Source organism: Anomalospiza imberbis, chromosome 14, assembly GCF_031753505.1.
Source record: "Anomalospiza imberbis isolate Cuckoo-Finch-1a 21T00152 chromosome 14, ASM3175350v1, whole genome shotgun sequence".
In the NCBI taxonomy this organism is placed as follows: domain Eukaryota; kingdom Metazoa; phylum Chordata; class Aves; order Passeriformes; family Viduidae; genus Anomalospiza; species Anomalospiza imberbis.
In genome coordinates, this window is record NC_089694.1 from 10,289,346 (window position 1) to 10,302,730 (window position 13,385).

The window sequence follows — 13,385 nt, forward strand, 5'->3', positions numbered from 1 at the left end:
AAGAATATTGTAAATACATGTTCCTGAAATGGTAATTGCTAAAATGGTGTAATGAGTATGGTATTATGTATTTCCATTATAAGATTTTAAAAGAAAGGTTACGGTTTTCAAAATGCCAGATTACAGAAAATAAAAAGGTATTACAGAGCAGTTTTATCTTTTAAAGAGCCCTTTAGTTACATAAAAAAGAAAGCAAATGAGAATAGAGGTTAGCTCGCCTTGCAGTTTACAGGGCCTGTGTATCAGGAGTCTTATGACTAAACCATAAGAATGAAATTTGAGTATTAGTTACTTCTGCTTCATGAATATTACCCAAATGAGCTGCACTCAGACAAAATTGGACATCTGACCCTGAGTACAGCATCCTGGCAGTGCATCAGACAGCACATTCTAGTTTTCCTCCCCACCGACTTCCACAGCTGTAAATACACACATTAGAAAGATGGCATAGCTCTCCACAATGTAATGTTACCTCCATTTTAGTTCAAAAATTATAAACTCATATACAGTAAAAGAATAAATTCAAATGAACTAATAGAACTGTTTACAGGACTGTATAAACCTGCTTCTTTCCTATCAGGCCATGAGAGCACAGTTGGTTATTTTGGATTCAATGCTTTGCTGTCACACATGAAAGCTTCTGCAAGTATGAGAAGTTTTTTCTCAGTCAGCAGTTAATGAGATACACAGTCACTTAGACTTCTGGCAGAAAAAATGTCATGGCACAATTCCTATTTATATTCAGGGAAATAGAAGCAGAATCACCACATAAAATAAGACATGTTATTAGATATAAGCATATATATATGAGAAGTATGTATGCATATATACATACACACACATGTATATACACACAAATATTACAAATATAAAAAAATCAATTGTTCTTTGCATGCTTTACTTGTTCAAGACATAATCACAAAAACCTACTTATTTGATAATTTCTCATTTAAATTTTTTGGAAATTACAGCAAAAAGGTCTGATATTGGCAGTATTGATTGCCCTCTATGGTGCATACCTCAAAGGTATCAGAGGTAAAGGGAAGGAAATGCTGAACAGAAAATTGTTATTATTACAGCTCTAACAACCTGCAATCAATAGCCAGGAATAATTTCATACTCTTGCACAGGAATTTATAACAAGAGCTTGATGATAAAGTGCTAGTGTGCAGAGGCACTTCTCTATTAGCAGCAGAGTGCACAGAACCTGGATCCAGATCACTCTCTTTTGGACAGAGGAGTCCATTCACACAGAGGAGAATTTACATTGCTCTAATTTGTAATAAAACTGAGATTCTGAAGCAATGGTACACTGAAACTGAGCTACCAGTGAAATAATGCTGAGAAAATGTTTAAAATACCCAATTGTTTACAACTTCAATTTTTGTAAAGTGTATTGAGTACCCACAGACATTTCTATAGAGTTTGAAAAACACTGGTGGCACAAAGACAGATTTCTAAAGCCAGACTGTGACTATGTTCCCATAAACTCAGATGACTCCTCATCTGTCTGAGCACACCACAGTTCCCAAAGGAGTCTGGACATGCTAAACTGTTGCTATCAATTCTATAAAATCAGGCTCTTTTTCTAAAGAGCAAAATAATAAAACCTGCAGTTCAAAAGTTTAGATTTGACTGCAGTCTGATGTGTGCATTAATATTTGATCTAAGAGAAAAGCTAAGGCCTGTGGTGGATATTTTTTTTTAGTAAACTAAGAACACAAGAGAAATCAGAGCATTTATAAGGCTGGCTGATAATATCACTCCTTCCAAGTGGAGAAAAACTAAATGTTCACAAAAACATCAAAAACATCCATAAAGAAGATGATAATATTCTCTTAAAAAGAGAAATATAGGACATAATCTGTAAGGCATTTGTTAGTGAAATGAAAGTGACTTAATATTATTACACTGATAACTCTAAGACATAAATAAATACTAAAGGCTCGGTAATAACTTCACATATAGAAGAGGCAGTTGGAAAGCATTCCCTCTTGGAGGTAACCACAATGTCTGTTTGGCTGTTCATCCATCTGTTCGTCTCTACAAATGTAAGGCTTTTGAACTTTGAGTCCTCTCAAGAGAAGTTAAAGGAAAGACAAAGATCCTACCAGGACCAAAGCCCTCCACAGCAGCAAGGGAAGCAGCAAAAGCCCTGGTGAGGCTCCTTTGCTGCATGGAGCTCTCTCCCTCCTGCCCAGCCCTGCCCGGCACGCACCGGGGAGGGAAGCGGAGCCACGGCTCCGCCTGCCCCGGACAGGCCCAGAACTGGGAAGGGAAGGGACTTACTGGGAAGCTCAGCTGGCACAAGGCCTGAAATCAGAACTGTTAGCCCTGCTGGTGGCAGAACCCCTTCCATTCTGTGGAGATGCAGTTTTCTGTGGCTCATCCGAGTTTAACCTCACAAATAATGGCAGATAACTCCAAGAGAACAGTTCATACAAATGATGAATTCTTAGCTAGGAGAAGGTTAGAGAAGAGTTCATTTCTTCACATGCTTCTCCATCAGGATATTTCTTTATGTACTTCTGGCTCCTTATCTGGAACAGCAATTTAAGTCTTATAAAAGCTTGAAGCAACATCCCAACTGAATTCATGTGGCAATAATAATACTATTACAGAAACCAGATTAACCCCACACAGAATTCTGTAATTAAATTCTGAGAAAATATTTTTATATCCTGATACTGTAGAAATGTCCCTCAGCTTTGTCAAGGGCTTGGTATCACTTCTGTAACTTTTTATGCATTAACTCTGTGCCAAGCATCTGTAGGCCCAGACTTTCATTTGTTCCTATAACATGCTTTCCTTCCATTTCCATTAAAAATCATGAGTTTGTAAGAAGAAAAAATGAAAACAACAACACATTGAAAGGGAGCCAACAGCTAAGTCAGAAACACAAATTTTGCTATACCTTGGCCAAAAAATTAGTCTGCATTTCTCCTGGATAAAGCAAGTAGGAATACATTTGCACCTGTATATGTTTCACATTCACGAAGTAGTTACGTAAAGCATTACAAATTGCTGCAAATCTACGTGATACAAAAACGAAGAAGACTTCAGTTCAATCATCTAAGTTGCTCAATTTCTTTTCAACTACATTTTATAGCTGCATATAATGTATGTAATTGTATATCTATACTGATATTTAATTGAAGTAATTCCTTTAGATGTCAACAGAAGCGCAAAGGAAATTTTTAAGAGGCACAGCAGATGAAACAGAAAAAGGATTGTGTTTTTTGGCATAGACAGAAAATATATAGAGATGGTAGCCAAAAGGGATTTGGAACTGATACAGTTTCCCATTTACTTTGGCAAACACTAATAAGAAGACATTGGTACCAGCCCATTTTAAGTCACTTAATATTTCCTGTGACAGTAGTAAAAAGCAGAAATTCACTCTCCTGGTTTTTTATCCATTCTATTCTGTACTCAAAGTGGGATGGGAAAGAAGAGGACGCTTCTAAACTTACATAATAATCAGAATATATATTTTTATAAATCTTCCATATGGCTCTCAACAAACTATACAGTATAAAACCAAGGCAACTATTATATATTTATATTAAAAAAAAAATATATATATATATATATATGAAAACCAAGACACCCACTTGATCACAAAGATATACACACTATACTCTCATCTTGAAAAACAACCCAGGAAAACTGTATCTGAATATAAGACATAACTTATAGATAGAACTGACCTATACTTTTATAATCTTTGTTTCACCTTTTTGTGTACAAGAACTATGGGAACAAAATGGTCATGGGTGAAGACAGAAATTGCTATGAGAACTACTTAACTAATTAATTTTATAATTGTATTTTTCCATTATTTCCATCCAGAGATTTGTCTTTAGAACCACTAACTAGAACCACTTTGTTAAAATTTCCTCTTTGAGCTGGACTTGCTTTTTGAATCATTCACATAGAATTGTTTCCCTTTATTCACCCATGTTTTCTTTACATGACATCTGAAAACTGAGCGCTGTGAAAGGATGTAAAAGAAATCTGTATCCTCTCTTTTTGCTCCAGTACTGAACAAGAGGTGAGATGTGGCTCCCTTGTCTGCTGCTGCTGTAGGCAAGCTAGGCCTGTTAACCAGGTGACTAAGCTTTCAAGTCTGGCAGAAATCTGGGATAATAATTATATAAATATAGGATGGTGCTAAAATCAACCAAGAGCAGCTTCTATAATGGAACTGTTGTCCAAAATACAACTGCTTTCTGTTTTCATTTGCTATTTAATGAAAAAAAAAACCCAAAAAAACCCAAAAATTACCACACTGAGGACATAAATTACTCTTGCATATACCTGTATGGGCTTTGTTACTGTGATATATGGTGACATCTCTATATTAATTCAGTAATCTTCAAAAGTGCTTTTCTATGGCTTAAAATTTGCTGTAGCACTTCAACTCAAACAGCAGCTGAGTAAAACAACCAATGCACACAGAAATTTCTGATGTAAGCAAGGAATAATCTCATTGCTAGCTCTATTTTTTTCCTCAGGAAATTTTAAGATTTTGTGGAACATATGAAAAACAGTAGTTACAAGAATATTTATGTAAGTCATATAAAGTACATAATATTTGCAGAGTACTTTGAAACCATGAATCAAGAAGGATAAAAATCCCAATATTATAATTTTCTTGCCTATATTCTATGGTTGCAAGCATGACTTAAAAAAAGCAATGAGTAACTGAAGTAGTTGCCCCTCAGTTCTCTTTGCCATCAATTTCCTTCTATGAATATTCATGCATATTCTGACTTTTGTTCCCAGCATTTCAGTCTACTTCCAAGTACCTACACTCACATACATATGGTCTGATCCAAGCTGTACAGCTACTGTGACAAGTAAGACAAGGTTTACCTGACAAGAGATGTTTCACATTAACTGCATAAATACTCTTTAGTCTTTGAATCCAGCTTACCTAGAAATAGCCAGCCAGAAAATACAAAATTTTTGGGCAGTAACATTACACATACATATCTGATTTTTTTGGAAATGAAAAGTTAGAATTGTTTTCATGTCTCTGACCACTTCTCACAACCTAGACCCTTTTTATTAACCTGTATTTATTGTTCTCTTTCAAAATTTAGATTCAGTCTACTTCTGGTTTTGTAAAAGAAAACACTATTTCATAGAAAGCTAAAAGGCTGCTTGCTTATTGGTGGCCATAAAATCACAATATAGCTTTACATTTAGTTATAACTTTATATACCATCACATTACTTAAAATAATGGGCAAGGAGTATCTGCAGTGTGATTGTTCAAGTTACTATATTTGGCGTCCATAAAAAACCCTTACACAAATACTATCCCACTGTTCCAGGGAAGCCCACACCAGAGCTTCTCACAAAAAATACAATAGAGTGTATGAACAATTTTAATTGCCCCACTGTCCTTAGTGACTGGATCTCAACCTACTCAAGGCACGACCCTCAAGTGCCATTGCTGCTGACATGAAAGTTGAACTTCACTGTAGCTGACAAATGTTTATATTTTTATTTCCATAAAAGACATCTTCCTTCTCGCATTATTAAATTTAAGGTCATATTTACAGCTTTTATTTTCAGTTCATGGTCCTGTTGATAGTCTTCAATTTATCTTTTGGAATTCGGAAGACAAATATTTTCAGATTTTTTCTGCTGTGCAGTGAAAACACATGGGACTCAGAATGAATTTAAAACCCTTGCCATGTGTCTGTCTTTAATATGGTCAGCCTCTACATGTGTTGATTTACTGTTTAATTAGGTAGAAAATGAGAAAATACAAGAGAAATGTCATAATAGCAGATACTGACCAACATAATTTGAAGAAAAGATCATAAAGGAAGCCCTCCCCTGCATTTATTCTTGGAATAGCCCCAAATCTGGTAATTTCACTCAGGAGTAGGCTCCATTTGCGAACAAGTTCCCAGTGAATTGCATTGCTCAAGTAGAAAGTGTCTTCCTGTTTGGTGGCTTATGATCATTAACACCTGTCTGCCTCGGGAGCTGTAAAAGCTGCTCTCTTTGCTATGGAAACCTTGAACTGGGAAAAAAATCAAGGCAAAAAAAGTGTTTTCTGAGTCTCTGCACTTGAGGCAAGATTCACAAGTTCCACAAGATGTTCAAATGCCAAGACCAAGAAGAAAGATCAAACCTTCCAAGAGACCACACTGAACTGAGTGTGAATTTCTAGATGGAATTTTATTTAATTATTTTTCATTTTAAAATTACTCCAGCTTGCACAGAAAGGGACTATATACAGGTGTCAGTGATTTGAAAGGCTATCAATATACTCCCTGAAGAGAAAAAATAATTATGAGGTTGATTTAAAAAGATAAAACATAGTACAGAATAAATCTCTTGCTTGTTGTCAACATCTCCCCTACACCAAACAGAAATACAACCAAGTTATTTTCAGGAAAACAAACAGAGCTAATCCTACCTATACACCTTAAATAACTATGTAACATGGAAAGGAATGATTCCATCTGTATGATGATTCAAATACACTTCTTGAACTCCAAAACTCTCAAAGTTTTCAAGTGTTTAGAGACATAATCAAACTTTAGGGCTCTGAAATATTGCTGAATTGTAACTAAAAATAAAAACTGCCTTGATCCCCAAATACTCCTCTTATTATTCTAGTACTTCAAAGTTTTATATAAATTAATGATAATTGAATCTCAGGTTTATGGTCTGGTACCTCACTGTCCCCTTAGAGGAGCTATTACCATGGTGATAAGATTGCTTAAATTAAGCTGTCTTTTTCCACAGGACTTGGCTCATTGCCAGTGCAGTGAAGGGAGATTTCAGTCCATTCAGCACAGCATTAACCTTACTGCCAACACTGCTAAATGGGCTAGAGGAACTAGGAAGAAATCTGATTTAAAAAAGGAACAAGCAAATATATTAAATACTGACGCACAAAACAGGACTAAAAACTCCACTTTGAAACAAAATCAAAATTAGCTAAATTTTGAGATTTAGACATAAAAGTTAAAAAATCTAATGCTTTGGTAATCTATGTCAAAACTTAACTCAAAATAAGTGTGACTAATGGTTTATCCATGAGGGATCTGTAACAGACTATAAGGAGGATAAGAAAAATGTCAGGGAAAAATCCCTACTTAACATCTAGCTTTTACTTCTTCTTTGGGGATTTGACTGAAGTGGGAAAATAAATAGCAAACAGCAGGGGAAAAAAAAAACAAACTAAGAAAGCAAGATATGGAAACAAATACTGAGTTAACTAGAAAGGCATGGAGAAAATGAAAAACATTCCTTTGAGTTATCAGGGTTTAATACTTACTCCATAAAAAGTAGTAAGCTATGTTCAGATGGGGCTGTCGGAGATAATGACAATGTATTACACTGTAAATCACAAGATTTGAAGCATTAAAGTATCTATGAACCCTGAAAAAACAATTATTTTAGTGAAAAGCAAGGGAATAGGCAATAGGTTGCAAGTACTTTATTCTGGGGGAGAGGGAAAAAAACCATTTTTGTGAGAGCCCAGTAGTATTATCCTAAAAAAGAGAATCAATGTTTCCTGTGTTTTTATGTGGTGTGAGAAATCCTTGTAGTCTTTTTCTGGCAATGCTTAAAAATTATTTCTCTGTGTGACAATGAAATTACTGCATGTTTGTGAGAAATTTTAATAACGGCTATGTTTATTTTTCCCAAACTGTGTGTCCATGCATAGATGGAGACTGCATTTGCATCTGTGGGCACATTACCGTGCTGAAGGCTGCAGCAGAGTCACCAGTTTGAGCTGCTACACCTCCTACAGGTACAGCTCTTCTCCAATTCCCTCAGCAGCAGGTGTTCCATAACATGTCCTCTGGAGTTCTAAAGCTGCTCTTAATTCTTATTTTTATTTGGGTTGCTTATAATCAGAATAACTGCCAGAGTTAGGGAATTGGCCTTGGCAACGACCCACAGACAGACTTTAATTTTAGCTTTTAGTGTGAACTTGAACAAGTAATTTCATCTTTCCAAGTCAGTCTCATCATTAAACAGTTGCATTAGTAAGTTAGGTCTTGACAAAACTGCTTTGCAGATTAGTGCGTGTAACACCTCTAGATGAAGCACAAAACAAAATTTCTGATTTGCCCTTTCTATAAAAATGTAACCAGGTTTTCCCGTACAAGAAAATTTTCAAACACATACACCACAGTATGTCTTCACTGCAGACCTTTGCCATCTAATTTAGGGTTTCAAACTCTAATTATGTAAGAGTACATGTTTAATTTAAGTATTGCAAACATTTTCAGAACTAAAAAATTTTCTTTTACATGAATATGACACAATAATATGACATATTATGAGCAGACTCATAAACTTGCTTCATTTCTGTCTGTCTAGAGTGAATAGATTTTACAGTCACAAGATTAGATCTAGGAAATCTTTTCCTGTCTGAAAATTCTCTAATATTCCATGGCAATAGATACAACATCAAACATATGTTCTGTTTATGGATTAACAGGAGATACAGTTGGAAGAAAAGCTGAACATGTGTATTCTGATTTTTGCCTAGTTGTTACAGTAGGGAATACATTACTAAGTCTTCTTTTTGATTGCAAACGTTCCATATTTAACAACAAAAAAATCTGCTAAGATCTATTAGGTATGTAGATATAAGCTAGATTTGGTATTATTAAAGATTTGGCACAGAAACATACCATTGAAATGTTTCTCTTCAATTCGTAGGATTATTTTTAATGGGCACTTAAACATTAATGGAGAAGGAAAGCAATGGAATCCAGATATTAGGCCAAAGCACCAGTTCAATTCTAGCAGAATCATTTCCTGGTAAAGGAAGGGAAAATAAGCTGCAAACCCTTCATTTTCTCTAAGGTTGTACTGTGCACTGTAGACTTCTGGGAAGTGGTGATCACAAATGTTTCTTATTACAGTGCTCCCCTGTATAGCACTTGTCTGCACACAATCTGCAGATACATCCTGGCAAACAGACTCACAGGTTTTCCTTACGGATTATCCAGCCTTTCAGCAAGCTTCACGAAAGGCTTCTGGGAGTGACCAGTGGGGGCATGAAATCAGCTGAAACAACCACTGAAGGGTCAGAACATGGAAAATTCCCAGGCTCTGTGAATGACTAATGTGTAGCCCAAAGGATGCTTTCCAGTCTGAATTCCTACTTCACTGCACAGCCCTTTATATAATTATAGATATAGCTATTTATCTCTGTATTTGTCCTTTAAGAGAAACTTCAAATTTGCAAAAAAATAGTATGAAACCAGAAAATGTAAACCAAACTCAAAAGAAAAATAAATTGTAAAGTATTGAACCCAGTGAACCCAATGAAGTCTGATGGAAATGTACTGAATGGGGATGCAGAGCCTTAAAAATACCTACCTGACTTTTAATTGAAATGAACCAAAAGTTCATGGGACAGAACACCCAGAGATCACCCTTCTTGCAGAATAAAGTATAGATAAATACATAAGCTTGTTACACCAGAACCAGCAGAGATTTATCTTTATAAAGACTGTGTAAGCAGAAGCTTCTAGCTCAGCTGAACTAAAGTGTTGTTTATATTCACTTTTGCAGAAAAGTTTCCATCCTCCTTGATTATTTTTGAGATTTGTCCTTAAGACAAATAAGGAAAGTTTATTTTCAGAATGAATTAGTGTGTTCTTAATCCCAACTTAATAGCAGAACAAAAACTTGACACTTCTGATAAGCAGCAGTCAAATGTTTAAAGACATATATTAAGATTAATTTTTGTAATAAAATAAAACCAACCTCATTATAAAAGAACAAAATCTAGGTTTCAGTGATTAATTGTGATAACTGGGCCTCAGACATATGTGTTAAAAGTCTTCCAAACATTTCTGTGCATGATACTTTATATTTTCTGGATCTAGTTAGGTGGATGTCAGAAATTTATCTGTTTCATCAGACACAACTTTCACAAACTCTTGCCCTTTATGTGCTTTAAAATGGCAAAACCCAAAGGAAACCCTAGTTAAAACCTCCTGGTGCTCTGTTGACAATGAAGAGGAAGAAGACCAAAAATTAAGATCTTCTTTTAAAAATCAAGTCAGCAAACACAGCTGTAGTTGAAAGCAATCAAATTAGCTAATACTTATCAGGAACAGGTGAAAAAAAAGCTTATTATAGCCAAAAAGTCAGAGAAGATTGTGCAAAGCTTTGGGTATTGAAAAGTAAGTTGCCTGAATACAGAATGTGTTTGCTCTCAATTATTTTTCAGAGTAGATTATTTGCATAAATTGTGAATGATCCTGAATTTGCACCCTCCCTTTCCAGCTCCCAGAGGTAAGTCTTGCCATGCCCAATATCTCTCTTGGTATCATTTCTCCATTGCCAAATGATTATAAAATTATATTTGGCTATATATGCAATAAAGTATTAAATACATATTGAGGAAAATATTATTTTAGTATTATTTCTGTTCTTTTCTTATCCACAGAAAAGCTACAGCCTGACTAGATGATCTCCAAAGGTCCCTTCAAACCCCAACCATTCCTGACTCTGTGTGACTCCAGAAGTGCCAAAGGACACTGATTAAACCAAACTTCTATTTGCTGGTTACACAATGGTCCTGGGAGAATGTGGGAGGGCAGGACAAACACACCAGCACACGACCATAAAATGCCAGTGCAACCTACACACATTAAAGGAATCACTATCTTCCAAAACTTTGTGTAATGTGCTTTTTTGAGTATTTTTGACCTAGATAAATCAGGCAAATACGGCCTCACGTGGCTATTTGAGATGGTCTCAAAGCCAAACACATCGGCATGTCCTGAACGACAGACTTGCAACGGCCCATCACCAGCTTGGGTCCATGTCAGGCCTCCTCCCTATCTTGTTTCTTTTCCCCTCGACATCTGAGATCCTCTGCGCACAACCGCGGTCCATACCTGGTTTCCAGTGGGATGTTGCTGTTCAAGACCCAGCTGTTATGAAGGTGCACCGAATCCTGTGTGCTGGTGGGGGGCGTGGGGGCAGCAGGGCTGGGCTGGCTGCGGGTGGTCATGGATCTCCTCTGCAGCGAGTCGGCCGAGGGAGGCGGCTTCCTGGCACACGTGCACGCGTGCGGCGGGGGAGGCGGTGGCGGCAGCGGTCTGAAGGTGAACTGGTTGTGAGGGCTACCAGGCATGTCTGAAACAGCAAGGAAAAGACAACCAAACACACGGAGGGTAATTATTTTAGAAAGATCAAGACTGTCTTTAGATGTTGTTTTGCAGTTAGTGGTTCATTGATGTTCATCATAATTAAAAAAGGAAAGGGGAGACTGAAGTCTTAAACTGAAGGAGGACAGATTTACATGAGGTATTAGGAAGTAAATCTTTGTTGTAGAAGTGGTGAGGCACTGGAACAGGTTGCCCAGAGAAGCTGTGGCTGACCCATGCCTGGAAGAGTTCCAGACCAGGTTGGACAGGGCTTGGAGCAAGCTGGTCTACTGGAAGGTGTCCCTGCCCACAACATGGGGCTGAAACTGGTCCCTTCCAGCCCAAACCATTCAGTGATCCTGCAATACAATTATTATTGGGAATAAAGCACTGTGCTTTATAATGTTCTTTACTCTGCTTCCTGTAAATGTTGCTGCAATATTTGAAATAATTTAAAATGTAACAGTCTACTGAAACAGAAACTATCAGATACAGACACCCCCTACAGCACTGTAATTCAACAACAACAGCAAAACAAACAAACAAAACAAAAAAAAAAGAAGGTGATATAACATTGACTTAAATTGTCAGGAATTTTTGGGGATGAAGGTAAAGAACATATAAATTGACACTGAATGGCATCACAGATACCAACTGATTTCACAAGGTATAATTCTCATTTAAACTATCTGTGAAAGAAATAGACAGTATAAAAACTGGTCTTGCACTTCAATTTGAGAGATAAAATAACTGAATAAGTCCTACCCTCTAACAAACATCTTTCCTAAAATAATGTTAACACATTTCTGGAGTCTGTTACTGCATTTGCTAAATGAGAGCTGAGAAAAGGTCTCTGAAGCACTCATCATCCAGACACCCAGAGAAAAGGTTTTATGGCAGCTAAAGGCAGATGAACTGGCAGGGAGCTCACTGGACCAGTCTGAGAAGAAGACAGAGTGCCTGTGGCAGGTACCCAAGGCCCTGCTCCCTGTGCTGCCACTGCCCTAAGGGATCCTCAGGCTGCCCCCCAGTACCCCAAGGGGATGTTGTACCTGCACAGGCTCCTGTCCTATGCTAACAAATGCTGCCACACGGCTCAAGGTGGCTCAGCCTGAGCCACTGAGCTTCAATCCTCCTGCAAAGGACAAAACAAAACCTTGTTTTCTCTACTTCAAAACCTCCAAAGAATCTGACTACAGCCAGATGCAGAGCTATGGACAATAGCAAACACTTTGTAAAGAAGATAGTGGCAAAAAATGCTGCCAGATTGAGTAATCTGTGAACTTGTTAACCTGAAACTCCTCCAGCTACTTCACCTCAGCGTCTAACACGGCTTTATCCCATTTCTGTACTCACCCTCGCTCTCCCTTTTACCTTAGCAGATGTCCAGTTAAATTTGCAGAAATCCAGCTGGAGCAAAGCTCTGATGAACCTACAAAAATTCCCTGCAAGGAACTGTTGCCATCCATTTACAACACATACTTTCTTTATATTATGACATGATGTGTCTTCAAGGCGAAAGATGAAAGTGTATTCCCTCCTTTCCTGGAATAGCTTGTGGAAAAAAAGCACCTTTTTCTCTGTGACAGTCCCAATTTACCCCAGCTGGAGAAACAAGGTTGTTTAGTGCTCCACATAAGCTTTTCAATGCTGTGGTAAGCAAAGCTGTCACAGATTTGGCCCAGGCTTAATCCTTTTAATTTCATTGATCTTTTATCAAGGCAGGATTTTTACAGTTGTACTATGGTTTATGCTGTAATATTCGTTTGCATACACCAGAAAAGCAGTTCTAAGCATATTAGAAAATTGGAGACCTCAGTAAATTAAATCACCAGAGTCAACAGTCCAGGGCTCCAAAATAATCTACTAAGGCACTTTCATATAATAATTAATCTAGTTAAATCCTGTATCCCGCTATTAGAATTGAAAGCTACCCAGATTTTGCACATATTTGATGTCCAGCATCCTTATGTATTTGATCAATTACATTTCCTTACTTAAGGTATCAGTTGTAAATCCACTCTACAGAAAATTTGCAGGATTATTATACAACCTATAATTTGCATGACAAGCCACTTCAATGGTTGAGCCAGTGTCCTGTTAGAAAAATGCTGATTTTTGCCAGGACACACAGTTAGACTCTACAAGGCACATCAAGAGCTGTGCAGTAAATGCTGAGCAGCCAAGGCGACTGCTTCTCCAGGTATTTGGGAAAAAAACCTGTATA

At 37.1% G+C, this 13,385-nt stretch overlaps 1 protein-coding gene across 17 annotated transcripts in view; it reads right to left on the reverse strand.

The window, feature by feature from the left end:
- Window positions 1–13,385, reverse strand: part of TENM1 (teneurin transmembrane protein 1) — an 838,901-nt gene that overhangs the window by 143,000 nt on the left and 682,516 nt on the right. For all 17 annotated transcript variants that reach the window (XM_068204864.1, XM_068204871.1, XM_068204873.1 and 14 more), the window contains one exon: window positions 10,907–11,147. In XM_068204864.1, coding sequence (XP_068060965.1) covers window positions 10,907–11,147 — 241 coding nt within the window. The remainder of the gene's footprint in view (window positions 1–10,906; window positions 11,148–13,385) is intronic.